The sequence below is a fragment of the Zootoca vivipara genome, chromosome 1 (assembly GCF_965207765.1).
Source record: "Zootoca vivipara chromosome 1, rZooViv2.hap1.1, whole genome shotgun sequence".
NCBI classification, from domain to species: Eukaryota; Metazoa; Chordata; class Lepidosauria; order Squamata; family Lacertidae; genus Zootoca; species Zootoca vivipara.
In genome coordinates this window covers 84,162,554-84,176,287 of record NC_142582.1, presented here as the reverse complement: position 1 = coordinate 84,176,287, position 13,734 = coordinate 84,162,554, and the positions used below count along the sequence as shown (strand labels likewise).

General features: G+C 48.2%; 1 protein-coding gene across 1 annotated transcript in view; it reads left to right on the top strand.

The window, feature by feature from the left end:
* The window catches only part of SYT13 (synaptotagmin 13), a 38,112-nt gene that overhangs the window by 21,533 nt on the left and 2,845 nt on the right, over positions 1 to 13,734 (top strand). The window contains exon 5 of the mRNA XM_035120446.3: positions 13,344 to 13,473. Within this exon, the coding sequence (XP_034976337.3) occupies positions 13,344 to 13,473 (130 nt within the window). The remainder of the gene's footprint in view (positions 1 to 13,343; positions 13,474 to 13,734) is intronic.

Genomic DNA, 13,734 nt, shown 5'->3' with positions numbered 1-13,734 from the left:
CCCACAAAAGGATTGCAACCAGCCTAAATCCCGCGCAGCGCAAGCCCGCGCGGGCTTCCGCGCAAATAATCCCCAGCGTGTGCAATGGAGCAAGTGCGTCGAGGACTGCAACTTTGCAGCGCCATCCCAACTAGGTCGAATTCTGTGGGTCTTGTAGCCACGCCACCCCCACCCCCAGGTAAATGGGGCCGGGATTCAAGGGGCCACGAGGAAGTCCCTCGGACGCGAACAGGCAAAGCGAAAGAAGCGCGGCTTTCCTTACTAGCGCTCGGTCATCCTCCAGCTTCCCACATAAGATCAGTGCGCCTGCTGCGATCCCACGACGGCGACGGCATTCCCATATTCTTCCGGCTTAAGGAAACCTTGGAGGACGGCGAGGCGGCTCGCTCATGGCGCTCCCGAGCGGCCTCTCGGCGGGAATGGAAGCAGCCAAGCGCCTCGGTCGCTCTCGGCGGCGTTGCGCAACTCTCCGCCTCCTTCCTTTGTGTAGGTCCGGGAGAGGGGCAGGAGAGACACCCCCGGCGGGAGCTGCCTCTTTCCACGTCGGGGACTGGCTGCAAAGGAGGCTCCCCAAGCGGCTGGGTCTGGGCCGCAGGCGGCGGCGGCGCTGAGCGCACGGACACGGCCCACGAGGCGCGAGGAAACGGCCCGCCTCCCTGGCGAGCCTCTCCGGGCGCTGCAGCATCTCCGCGCCCACGGCTGCTCTGCGCGGCGGGAAGAGGGAGCAAGAGGACGCTGGCGAAGGCTCGCCGCGAACTGCTGCCCTCTCCCGGGTGCCGCGGGCGTAGCCGATTTGGCAAAGGGCCCCCGGGACCACCGGGGAAGATCAAAGGCAGCTTAATTAAAAGCAGCGTCCTGAGAATCAAGGCGCCTCTGCGGAGTGAGCCTTAAGGTACAAGACATCCCCTGAAAATAAGACACCGTGTGTTTTTTTGAGTAAAAAAAAGAATAAGACGGTGTCTTAAAAAGGGGGAAACACGGTATTTAAACTGCATACACTATTATTCAAACAAATTGTATTCTCTGGGAGGGAGTGAATATGCTGTGTGCGGATGATGCTGAACCCAAATGTGGACACAGTTCAAGTCCTGAATGCATTTTACTACATAGTAATAATTGCAAGGTTGTTCTTGAATCCTTTTGCCACAAGATTCAGTCTGGACTTGATGTCATGCTTTGGAAAAGTAGCAGCCTCATTCTGAAGTGATTCAGGACCTGCCCAATTAGACTTTGGGTCTGATTCTGTGTTAGGAAAAACAAGATTTAATTTACCCCAACCACTACCATATGAAAGCTTCCCCTTTGACAGAAGTGGATAAATTTTGTAGGCACTATAGTTTCTCCAAAGAAGATAAATGCCTCAAATGATAGGCAAATACATCTAGGGGTTCTCTCTCTGTGTGTGTGTGTTGCTGGACACTTTTAATTTTGATTTGTTTGTTCCTTAAATGGAAACATTTACAATGTCTTTATTTTTTTGGCATAACTTTGGATAAATTTGCAGACACGGGAGGCTCTTCTGAGTATATGGATCCTGCAAAAGTTCAGAAGGTTATCTGCAATGGTTCTCCTGAAAGGACAGCATGTAGAGTTTTAGGGTGGGTGAAGAAGGAACCACTTTAGCATCCCTAGAGTTTTGTGGGCAAGTGGTCTGCAAATACAGTGGAATCTCGGGTTACGTACCGTCCTCCTTACAAATGCTTCAGGTAACAAGCTCCGCTAACCTGGAAGTAGATGCCCCTAGTTGCGAACTTTGCCCCGGGATGCGAGTGAAAGTCGTGCGCCGGTACTGCGGCAGCAACGGAAGGCCCCATTAGCGAAAGCGCGCCTCATGTTAAGAATGGTTTCGGCTTAAGAATGGACCTCTGGAACGAATTAAGTTCGTAACCAGAGGTACCACTGTAGCAGAGAGATGTTTCCTGACTAAGATGCCTGTCAAATTTCAGACAAAGAGATCCAGAGTGTGTTTTTGTTTTGTTTTTGCTAAATACTAAAAGGGATTTATGGGGCTTGGGTGGCGCTGTGGGTTAAACCACAGAGCCTAGGACTTGCCAATCAGAAGGTCGGTGGTTCAAATCCCCGCAACGGGGTGAGCTCCCGTTGCTCAGTCCCAGCTCCTGCCAACCTAGCAGTTCAAAAGCACGTCAAAGTGCAAGTAGATAAATAGGTACCACTACAGCGGGAAGGTAAACGGCATTTTCGTGTGCTGCTCTGGTTCGCCAGAAGCGGCTTTGTCATGCTGGCCACATGACCTGGAAGCTGTACGCCGGCTCCCTCGGCCAATAACGCGAGATGAGCGCCACAACCCCAGAGTTGGTCACGACTGGACCTAATGATCAGGGGTCCCTTTACCTTTACCTAAAAGGGATTTATTCTGTGGTTCATTTGTGGGCACAGATTCAGTGCCCCTAGGTTATACTGCCTACAGAGCAGCAAACAAAGTGTTTTGTTTTGCAGAGTAGGCTGGCTTGGGAATTGGAAACTTCCATATTGTGGGTCAATTTTCACCCAATCCAAAGCCAATTTTCACCCACTCGACTTGCCTAAGCTGTGTCTGCTTGTGGGGCAGGGAGGATGGAGGAAGCTTGAGAGAAGAAACTTCTCACCCTCACTCTGCCCTTCCTGCCTGACTTCTCTGTCTTTTCCCTGAGCAAGAAAGATTGGGGCTATCTGTGCATGAGCATGACAGGGGTGGTTGCTGCGCCAACTCAAAGTTATCCCAGACTAAGCTGTGTCAGTTGCTCTCTTAGCTAGCTGTGCAAGCCTAAAGAACCTGATTTGTACCATCACAGCTCCTGTGTGCAACAGTGGGGGTGCATTTTAGCTTGGGTGGTCGAGAGAACTCAAATGGACAGTGCTGCTCCACCTCTACAATTGCCCCCAACTTTGCCTCTGGGGTCACTATGTGGTTTGCTGCAAGCATCACATGCCAGACACAATAATGGCTTCTTAACAATGGGGCATGATTGTGCGGTGATAATGATGATGATAAATGACAAAATCATTTCTTGTGAATGTGAGAGCACCGTAACCCAGTAACAAGCAGTGTGTGAAATGGAAACAAACAGAAACAAACACATGCACTAAGGAGAATTGGGTAATAAACAACAATAATGTGACAGGCTGGTTTGGCTTACACACATTTACTAAGAAATTAATTATAAAGGATAGACAGTGGTCCAATAGAATCACTTGAGACAGTGACTAAGCAACTCTCAGGAACTGGTATTCATTGACATACTGCCTCTGCTACTGGAGGTAATATATAGCCACCATGACTTGTAGGCATTGATAGCCTTATATTTCATGAGTCTAACATGCTGTAGAGCTGCCCTGGTTGGTGGCCATCACCACATCCTGTGGGAGCAAATTCCATAGTTTGACTATGTGCTGTGTGGGGGGGGAAAATGCTTCCTTTTGTCTGTCCTGGTTCTGCCACCATTCCATTTCATTGGGTTCTAGCAGTCTGAGGAGGAGAAGGAGGAAATATGCTTTCCCCATGCCATGGATAACTTTAATAGTAGTAGTAGTAATAATATAATTTATATGCCGCCCAACAAATTAAAAACAGCACAGTAAAATATCAAACATTAAAAACTTCCCAATGCAGGACTGCCTTCAAATGTCTTCTAAAGTCAGATAATTGTTTATTTCCTTGACATTTGATGGGAGGGAGTTCCACAGGGCAGGTGCCACTACCGAGAAGGCCCTCTGTCTGGTTCCCAGTAACCTCACTTCTCTCAGTGAGGGAACCGCCAGAAGGCCCCTCAGTGCTGGACCTCAGTGTTTGAGGATGGAGACACTCCTTCAGGTATACAGGGCCAAGGCTATTTAGGCCTTTAAAGGTCAGCACCAACACTTTGAATTATGCTGGGAGCTAATGTAGATCTTTTAGGACCGGTGTTATATGGTCCTGGTGGCCACATTAAAAACTTTTATCATGTTGTTCATCTCTTACTTGCCTCCCCTAGCCTCCAAATTAAAACGCTTCCAGCATTGTAACCTTTCATTTTAGGGGCATTACTCCTGGGATATAAAGGCAATAATACAACTTAAAATAGAATAAAATACATCCATAAATAGTTCTCCTCCTCCTTTTATACCCCTGTGAACTAGGTCAGATTGAGAGATAGTGTCTGGTCCAGCCTGCCAACCTCCCTACTTGGCAAGCCGCTTCTGCCTCCCTGGGTACCAAGGAGCTCTTTCCAGCCTGGAAACTTGTGATTGTCAAGATGAGGTGCCGCCCCTTGCCTAGGTCAGTTACTCCTTCTCCTAGGCAAGAGGTAGCAGGTGGTTAATTGCACCCCTGAAACAGATGGTCTCCGTCAACTTAGCAGATGGCCTCCAGGATCGGATAATAATACCAAGAATGCCAAGAAACTGCCCGTGCGTAGTTGGCGCAGGCGATCATATCCAATTATATCTCAAGGCTGACAGCAATATTGTTTCTCCTGCACTCGGCCTTCCTCAGCCACCCACACAACTGCGACAAGGCAGAGATTCTGTTCAAACCTGTAAGGAGCAGGTTAACTGTCTTTGAGTTGCGTGCCCCAGTTTCCGATGCGGAAGATATGCAGAGAAAGCCGGGTTTGCGTCATCGGGGACTTCAGAGCGGCAGCCATTACACAGCGAGCTTTAAACATAAGTCCTGAATCATTAATTGAGAGGCTAGGCTAGGAGGAAGCAAGATGATCAGAGAGAGGCAGGCACTCTTTTTGTCAGTACGCTTTCGGGAACGAGCTTGTTAGGATTTGTTTTAAAGCCTCGCATGCCCTCGCAACAGCATGGCTGAAAAATAATAATGCTGGCTCTGTCCTCTTTGCCATTCTCCAGTGAAAGCCCAGAGGTGAGCTCCTAACTAGCTCAGAAAGACCACACTGGTTCCTGCTAGGGCTGGCTCAGTACCAGAACAACACTCGCCAGATCATAAAAAACACAGGCATGACTAAGTTTTAAGGCTCCTCTTGCATTCCTTCCTGCTGGCTTACATAAAATAAAATGATTGTATTGTGCCATCATCTCATCCATCGCTCACTGGGTTTATATACGGTTCTTGCTCATTAGTTTCACTGAAACAACACCATGAGACAAGCAGCTGCCATGGCAGACAGATTCGGGGTGTCTTCAAGACAGCTGAGTGGGAAGCAGATCCAGACTGTAGCACAACATCCATTAGAGAGAATGGGACTTCATTCATCCACTTGAATGAATGGGAACTGCAGGAGAGCACTTTCCTTCCGTAAGATGCATGCAGGAAGGCTGTACTGATGGGGGCCTGTTCCACCTTTATTAGTGGGGAGAAAGGGTGCTGGATTTTTCACCTTGCACCCCAAAAAGATTTTTACTCGGTTCTTAAAACTTGATGGGCTAAGTTCATCCTATTTCAGTATTTATGTAAGCTAGCAGAGTGATGGAATTCAGTGAGGGCCTGAGCAGTCTGACCTACTTAGTTGCTATCATTTTGAAGTCTCAGTATCTAACCCTTTGCTTGTTTTAAGCTAACAGGAAATATGATCCAGAAAATTAACTTTCAGTTTGTTTATTTTGATCAAAATATTTTATACTGTTCAATAGAGATGCTAATGGCCAGTCATGCGATTTGATGAGCAGAGAGAGAAATACACAACCCAGCTGATCTTCACAGTAACCTTCAAAGGACATTGTATTGGGGGGGAGGTGTGGCTGCTCCTATAGGTGCATGGGGCACACATCTTTTTCTCAATATAATTCTCCAAGAAGAATTCTCCAAGAAGTATTATGCCTGTTATGGTATGGAGTTGCTTCCTGGAATCATTGTAAAACTGTTTGTTTATTTGTTGGTTTGTTTGTTTGTTTAGCTGTTTGACCACAGAGGTACTTTAAGCCAGTGTTTTTCAACCTTTTTTGGGCAAAGGCACACTTGTTTCATGAAAAAAATCACGAGGCACACCACCATTAGAAAATGTTAAAAAAATTAACTCTGTGCCTATATTATTGAGGTTATTAGCTGCTTGAGGTTATTATTGAGGTTATTACCGTGTTTCCCACATTTTAAGACACCGTCTTATATTTATTTTACCCAAGAAAATAAGCCTATGGCTTATTTTCGGGGTGTGTGTGTGTCTTTTTTTAAAATTTTTTTACTGTCATTACCGCAGCCAGCGTTGCTGCTGCTGGGTCCCGGAGGCGGCCTGCTGGGTCGGTGACCAGCAGCACTGCAGGGAGCGCCGGATTGAGGAGGCGGCCTGCCAGGTCGGCGCCCAGCTGCGCCGGTGTGGGACACGGGAGAGAGCAGGAGACTGAGCAGCCACTGCGGCATCGCGCTGCCAGAGACCCGCAGCCACTGAGGAGCTCACGGTGCCGGGGCTTGCGGGCGGCTCTCGCCTTGCCGCCCTTTTTCCTGCTCCCGGGGGAGACAGCCCGGGGGAGAGACGCCAGAGCTGAGGTGCCCCCCGCCCGCAGATCCCGCGCGCCGCCCACCTGTTGCCGCCGCCGAAAACGGCAATGCTTAGGAGTAAGGCCCCCCGAGCGGTCCAGGGCTCGCTTCCGAATGCGCAGGGACAGGACTGCACTGTTAAACTGTTTGCAAACTCCTTGCCCAAAAGAAAGCTGTCCTGCAGAGTGCCGGATCGAGGAGCCGGTCTGCAGAGTTAGCGCCCAGCAGCGCGGCGCTGGATTGCGGAGGCCGTGCTTCGTGCAGAGCTGCTGGGCGCCGACCCTGCAGGCCGCTTCCTCAATCTGGTGCTCCGCGCAGCGCTGCTGGGCGCCGACCCGGTAGGCCGTCAGATCAAGGAAGCGGCCTGCCGGGTCGGCACCCAGCAGCTCCGCACGAAGCACTGCCTCCTCAATCCAGCGCCGCGCTGCTGGGCGCTGACTCTGCCTGCTTTCCCCGCAGAGGCGCTTCCCCCTGCTGGCGCCTGCCAGGCTCCTCTGGGAAGGAACCACACGCGCTCAGCCAGCCAGCCAGCCAGGGATCCTGCAGGCGCGACGCGGCGGCTCGCCGCCCCACCGCCGTCTTTTCCCCAGGCAACAACTAGTGTGCCGCGGAACAGTGGTTGAAAAACACTGCTTTAAGCATGTTAAAAGACTTCGGTTTGTTTTTTTAAAATAGCTGAATTTTGTTAAAAGCATGTTAAAAGACTTTGGTTTGTTTTTTCCCCCTATAACCTTTGTCAACAGATAGAATGAAATTAATCCAGTTCTCTTAAAAAAGAAAAATAAACTGGCACTGAATATAAAATAAGTTCATCCATCCCTATGATCCATCATTTAAGAGAAGCCTCTTCTATCTCCTGTTACAAAAGCAGTCTACAAAGTGATGCTCTAAACAGTGACTCAGATGAGAGGAATGAGATGGATGTGTCAATGGCATTCAGATCTCCAGCATCAATGCTGATCCTTCCATTTTAGAGTTTCCCTGGAGAGGCTAGGCTTTCTAAACTAAGTGTGAGGCATGAGTTATTCCAGGCAGATAAAGTTGGCAGCTAGCGTTTCATAGAAAATGTATCTACTCTCAGAAGACAGAACATGACTGTCCCCATCGGTACCATCTAGCCAAGTGAACGAAAAAAAATTCTGAAATATTTATAGCTCCCCTAATGTGGATCTTGGATAAAATATCCTAAAAGTTCTGATTTAGGTTTGCTGCTTAGACATTGACATGAATGAGAAAACACATAATCAGGGGCATAGGAAGGGGGGGTGATAGGGGTGCTCTGCCCTGGGCAGTGCGATCCTGAGGGTGCTATTGCGGCTGGCCCCTGCCCACACTGGGCGCCCCGCCCCCAGAACGCATGCCCCGCCCCTATGGGTGGTGCGCCCCGCCCCCAGAACACGTGCCAGCCCTGCCCCCGCCTGCTCTCTGCTCCCAGTGCCGGAGCATGAAGCTCCACCACTGCACATAATTTAATTATCCCTTTGAAGTTCACTCACATAATACAAATGTTGGGTAGTGCACGGTTATTGTGGAAGATGTTGACCTGCTACTGAAAACTTCCTGGATCAGAACAGCAGGATCATAGCTTCTTTGCATGTTCTGGTAACCTCCGGTCTTTCTTACTGTAATGTGCAGAATGCTGTTGCTGGAGTGCTGATCATATAACACTAATCTTGCACTGGCTACCTACTTGTTACCAACACCAATTTAAAGTGCTGTTGTTTTGATGTCTGAAGGGCCCAACGGAGCGGAGCGTGTGCCAGAGGCATGTGCCAGAGGCATGCTGAGACATGGTTGGGACATGAAGGATTCTAAGCCCTCCTGGCCCCCTGCCATACCATTTGCCTTTTCTATTCATTGTTGCATCTTTTAAAAGCACACATGTTCACTCTTCCTGCTTCTATGCCCCTTCTTTTTCTATCAGCTGATTCCCTATTGGAGTGCCATATGGTTTTCACTTAAAAGGGTTGGGGGAGAGTTAAATTGCCACTGGGATTGTTCTGTGTTCAGGGATATATGTAGAGAGTCGGACAAATGAGATTGAGAGAAAGAGAGGTCAGAAGTCTACGAGGTCAATAACTAAGGGACAAAGGAGAATTTTAAAAAACACCAGTAGCACTATGTGATCCTTAAGAAGGTCTGCCTTGGTTCAGAGAAGCTAGTGAACTGACAGTTCATTGAAAAAAATGCTGCAGCTAAGCATATATATATATATAATAAAGTGCAAGTGTCTCTGCATCCAGATTCCCTGTGTCCCGTTTTCCGCGCTACTGAGCATGTGCCCCAGGGACACAGGGATTGGACGCAGAGACTGCACGCACACACACACACACACACGCTCTCCGAAGCCCACCCCCCACCCCTCTGCCCTGCACTGGCTCAATAAGCAGTTAAAACAGTGGCCACCAGGTAGAAGGCAGGAGCAAGGCTCCTAAGCAGGGCAGGCCCTCTCTCAACGTGCCCAAGGGCCTGAGGAGGAAGCTGGGACGACCCAAAAGTTGAGGCCCCGGCTTCTCCTCACTAACAGGCCCGAAATTGAGGCCCAAACAGCGCAAGCAACCGGGAGACCCCTGCTGGACTGGAACGGCCAGGAAAGGCGCGGGGAGGCCACCGAATGCTCAGCGCCAACCGCGGGACCCTCAGAAAGTGCCGGGGCAGGCGCAAGCCCCCTGACGGCAAAGCTCCCTCCCGGATGCAGCAGGCGACTGAAAAACAGCCACGGAGGCCAACAAAAGTAGCGGGAGCCACCCCCCCCCCGAAAAACTGGGCGTACACCCCGGAGCAGCCGCCCCGGCCGTCCAGGAGCCAGAATTCGGCCACTGGGCCCTGGCAGCAGCAGCACTATTGATGGGGGAAAATTAGGAACCAAACGGCAGGCGTAAAAAGCGTGCGAAAACAGGGTGGGGAGGGATCCGCACTCCAAACACAAGCTTCGGAGGGGGTAAAGGAAGAAATACCCCCACACCCCCCAGCCGAGCCCGGGCTGTAAAGGTAAAAAAAGGGGGGACTTTGGCTTGGGGTTTGGGAACGGGGGGGGGGGAATTAGGGATAAATTAAGGATCAAAGGGAGGGGAGAAGGAATAATCAATTAGACAAGGAATAAAAGCCCCCCCCCCACGCTGCTGCCACCGAAAAAGGCCGAATGTTCTAGCGCCCGTTTATTAAATGGGCTGAATGACACTAGTATATATATATATTCCCACTGCGTGCACGGATGTAACACCCTTCCTCCGTAACCGCTGAACCGAATTGCAACAAATTTGGGCACAACGTACCTTGCCCATCAGAGAGGGACCTGGCATAATCCCCCCCCCAAAAAGCACACCTTTCATACCTGAAATAATGATTAAAGGCAAAAAAGTGATGCGCAAATTATACATCACCAGCAGAAGCTCTGAAGACTCCAGCAGCATCCAATAGAAAGGCAGATCACGCGCTGTCACCAGCAAAAGCTCTGAAGGGCAGAGCCAATGTCATCAACCAAGCAACTGAAACCATCAAGGCGGCCATTACCAGACAACCCACAGAGTCAGGCCAGAGCCAAGGACTGGAGATACAGGGCAGAGGCCTTGGCTCGCATTTAAATACTAGCCCAAGCCAAGGCCGACAGACTAGGCCTCGCCTCTACTTTAAAGCCTACAAACTAGGGCTCTGCTCTACTTCACAGACTAGGCATCACCTCTACTTTACAGCCTAAAGACTAGGCCTCGGCTCCACTTTACAGACTAGGCCTCAGCTCTACAGCCCTTTAAATACTATCCCAAATGGAGCCCTGGGTGGGGGAAGGAGCCCAAATAGGTCATGGGCTGATGTAGGGTGGGGGAGCCACAGGGTGGGGGAAGGGGGCACAGGATACCTCATGGGTCGCTACAGGATAGGAGTAAACACAGGGATGAGACACAACCACCGGGGGGGGGAGGAAAAAACACATAGTCCAGAGGGAAACGAACATATCCTCCCCCTTTCCTGGGAAACATTGACCCTGAGCATAGCTGTCAAGTTTTCCCTTTTCTCGCGAGAAAGCCTATTCAGCATAAGGGAATTTCCCTTTTAAAAAGGGAGAACTTGACAGCTATGACCCTGAGTCAGGCACAGCAACGCGTCATGGATCATCACAGGGTGGGGGCAGCCACAGGGATAACCCACAGCAACGCGTGGGAGGGTCAACTAGTAGTTCATAAAGGCTATAATCCTAAGGGAGGTGGGAAAGGACATAAAGGTGGTTCAACCACCTTCTGTGGGCCTTGCAGGGGCAGGACAGGCAGAGTGAAGACAGCGGAACAATCTTGCATTCCTTCATGTGTTCCATGGCCTGTTTGTTTTAAATTAAGTTTTTTAAAAAACATATTCCCTCCTATTGGAAACAACGAGAGGGATCGCGGAAAGATTTAGACACACTTAAAAAGCATGTTTAAATTTTTCCCAAGTTTGGGGTATGGCAGGGGGCCAGGAGGGCTTAGAATCCTTCATGTCCCAACCATGTCTCAGCATGCCTCTGGCACACGCTCCGCTCCGTTGGGCCCTTCAGACATCAAAACTCCAACATCGAGGGCTTGAGAGGAGCTATCGTAGTAGCAAAGGAAAGGCAGCTTTTCCTCTCTAATTTTGGAGCTCTATTCCTGTATTCCAGCATCAGGGGATAAATCCTGTTCATCCTGTGGGGACTGACACATCTTCCCGGGGACTATAGGATTGCAGCCTAGGTATGCATGTCAGTGTAGTGTCAAGCCAACTCGCCAGATAATATCCAGTGTCTCTTCTACTAACATATGCAAATGATTCAATTTAGACTGAGTTTCCTAATAAAAGGTGCACGGAAGAAGGGAGGTTCCTGCAAGAATTTTGTTATTTAAACCGACTTCATTACTAATTTGCTAAATTCATTTATTTTTAATTTATTAAAGTTACCTTGATTTCCTTATTCACTAAGTAAAATTACATTGGTTTCTGTTTCTCTCTTTCCTTTCTACTGTATCCTTTTGTCTGTTCTGCTGCCACTAGAGACAATGATGAACTTATTTTGGTGGTCACCTTTTGGCAGCCACCATTTTTTATTTACCCTTAATTTCCCAGACATCATGGCACCCCCCCCCCTGCACCAGCAGCTGCCATTTCCCCCACAGGTACAATATCTGAGGCATTCTGGGAAAATTAAATAGCAGCTACTAGAGGGCACCCACTAAACTCAGTTGCTGCTGCTGGAGAAGATTAAGGCCCTTGAATCCCTGAATGAGTGGCGAATGGTATGAATGGGATAACGAAAACAAACCCTTTTGTATCTATTAATTACTCGCATCCTTTCTATAATAACAAATGAAAATTGAACCAAGTTGGCCCCATTCAGTTCAGGTGTCCCTCCCTCATTCATAGTGAAATGTGTCACATCCCTAGAAGCTACTAACTGCCTGATCCTATGAATCAATTTAAGCTTCTGCAACACAAACACACCCCTATGCTTGGTTTACTTGCCAAGGAACCTCTTCCTCTCCTCTCTTGTTGTCAGTGCTCATCAACACATTAGAGCTCCTTGCTTTAATTGCTGTCACCACAGCAATTGTGTTATTGATTTGAGTTATTCTTTAGTGCTGTGTGCTAGAACTGTCACTGTAACAGCTCACATAACATAATCAACAGCTAGTAGGAGAGGAGAGGGCAATGTTTCACAGAAAGATAATGGGAGAGTTTTAAATCTTCTTGATGCCTCCCAGAACAGTTATATTTATTTCACCTCCTTTTGCATTTTTTGAAACTCTCTAAAAATGTCTAACCACAGCATTGTGGGGAGCTTGCAAGCAAGCTCAAACTTGCATGCAAACTTTGAAACGTTTGCCTCTTAGTCTGAACCCCCTGCCCAGCAATCCCAGATGCTGATGAACTGGAGATAAATAAGATGTGAAATATCTGCTCCACTCCAGTGTAGAAAGGGAGACCTACATATGTAAGCAGCCTTCACCAACAGCCAGTGTTGCAGGTTCGATCCCCATATAGGACAGCTGCATATTCCTGCATTGTAGGAGGTTGGACTAGATGATTCTCAGGATCCCTTCCAACTATACAATTCTGTAGTTCTGTGTTTCGATGTACATCTTGATGCACACCCACTGGGGCTTGTTCACACTTCTGCTTGTTCTATGCCTAGAAAGCATGAATCCGAGAGGTTTTCCACATCTTGTGCTTTCTAGGCATGAGTCTGAATGCTTTGGGGTTTTTTGTCCTGCCACTTTCCCTGGGAAAACCCCCACTATTTATTGCTGAATTGGAGCAAATGACAATCAGTGGAAAAACTGATATTCCAAAAAAACATTTGTTCCAATTCAGTGGTAAGCAGCAGGTTTTCCCAGGGGAAAATGGCAGGATAAGCAGAAGTGTGGACGAGACCTTGATCTACAATGTAACGGTCATTCAAGCCCTAAATAAGTAGCAATATGAAACTACTGATATGAATAGGGATGTCCATCCTGAGCCACTGAATAGTTGGCCACCGAATTCGGCAAGCTGATATCAAACTGTATTGCTTTAAAACTCTTTAACAGGATTTTTAAAAAAAAATTGAAAAAAGTTGCTCAAAATCCAATTTCAGAATGTGTGTTCTCCTCTCCCAGATCTAAAATTATTAATTCTGAACTTTGCTAAAGTGTGGATTTCTGCATAATTTTGTTTTGGCTTTGCAACCATCTCCCATGGACCTCATCATGCCAATATAAGACAAACAAACAATGTAGTGTGATGTGACATGTGAGACAGGTGAATTAAGCTTCTGCCTCAAAACAGGAGCATGAGGAACTCATGGTGGCCTACTGAACCACATATTCTTCTGAGTCTTCTTTGCCGCCATCACCCTTCATTGTGCAGTTGCTTAGTCCTTTGCCTGGACTAATGTAGAAGGTGCAGAGTACATTCTTTCCCCATTTCTCTCACTGAACTGCAGGAGCCAGATGGAGGCTATGGAGAAGTTCTCCTTTCCATCAGCTATCTGCCTGCAGCAAACCGTCTGCTTGTGGTGCTCATAAAAGCCAAGAATCTCCACTCCAAACAGCTGAAAGAGCTTCTCGGGAAGGGTGAGTGTGAAAGAGGGACATGTTAATGGGATGCAACCACAGACTTTGCCTTTCTATTAAGACAGGTAGAGAAAATATATTTAAGTAGCTGGCATAATGAAGTGTGCAGGCTTTGATTGAGTCACAATTTCCCTTTCTGCAGTTTTTTTTAAAAAAATAAGCTTTTTTGATTCTACAAGATTAAAAACAAAGGGAGGCACCACCAAGCATTCCCTGTATAGAAAAGTTTTTAATGTTAGATGTTTTATTGTGTTTTTATAA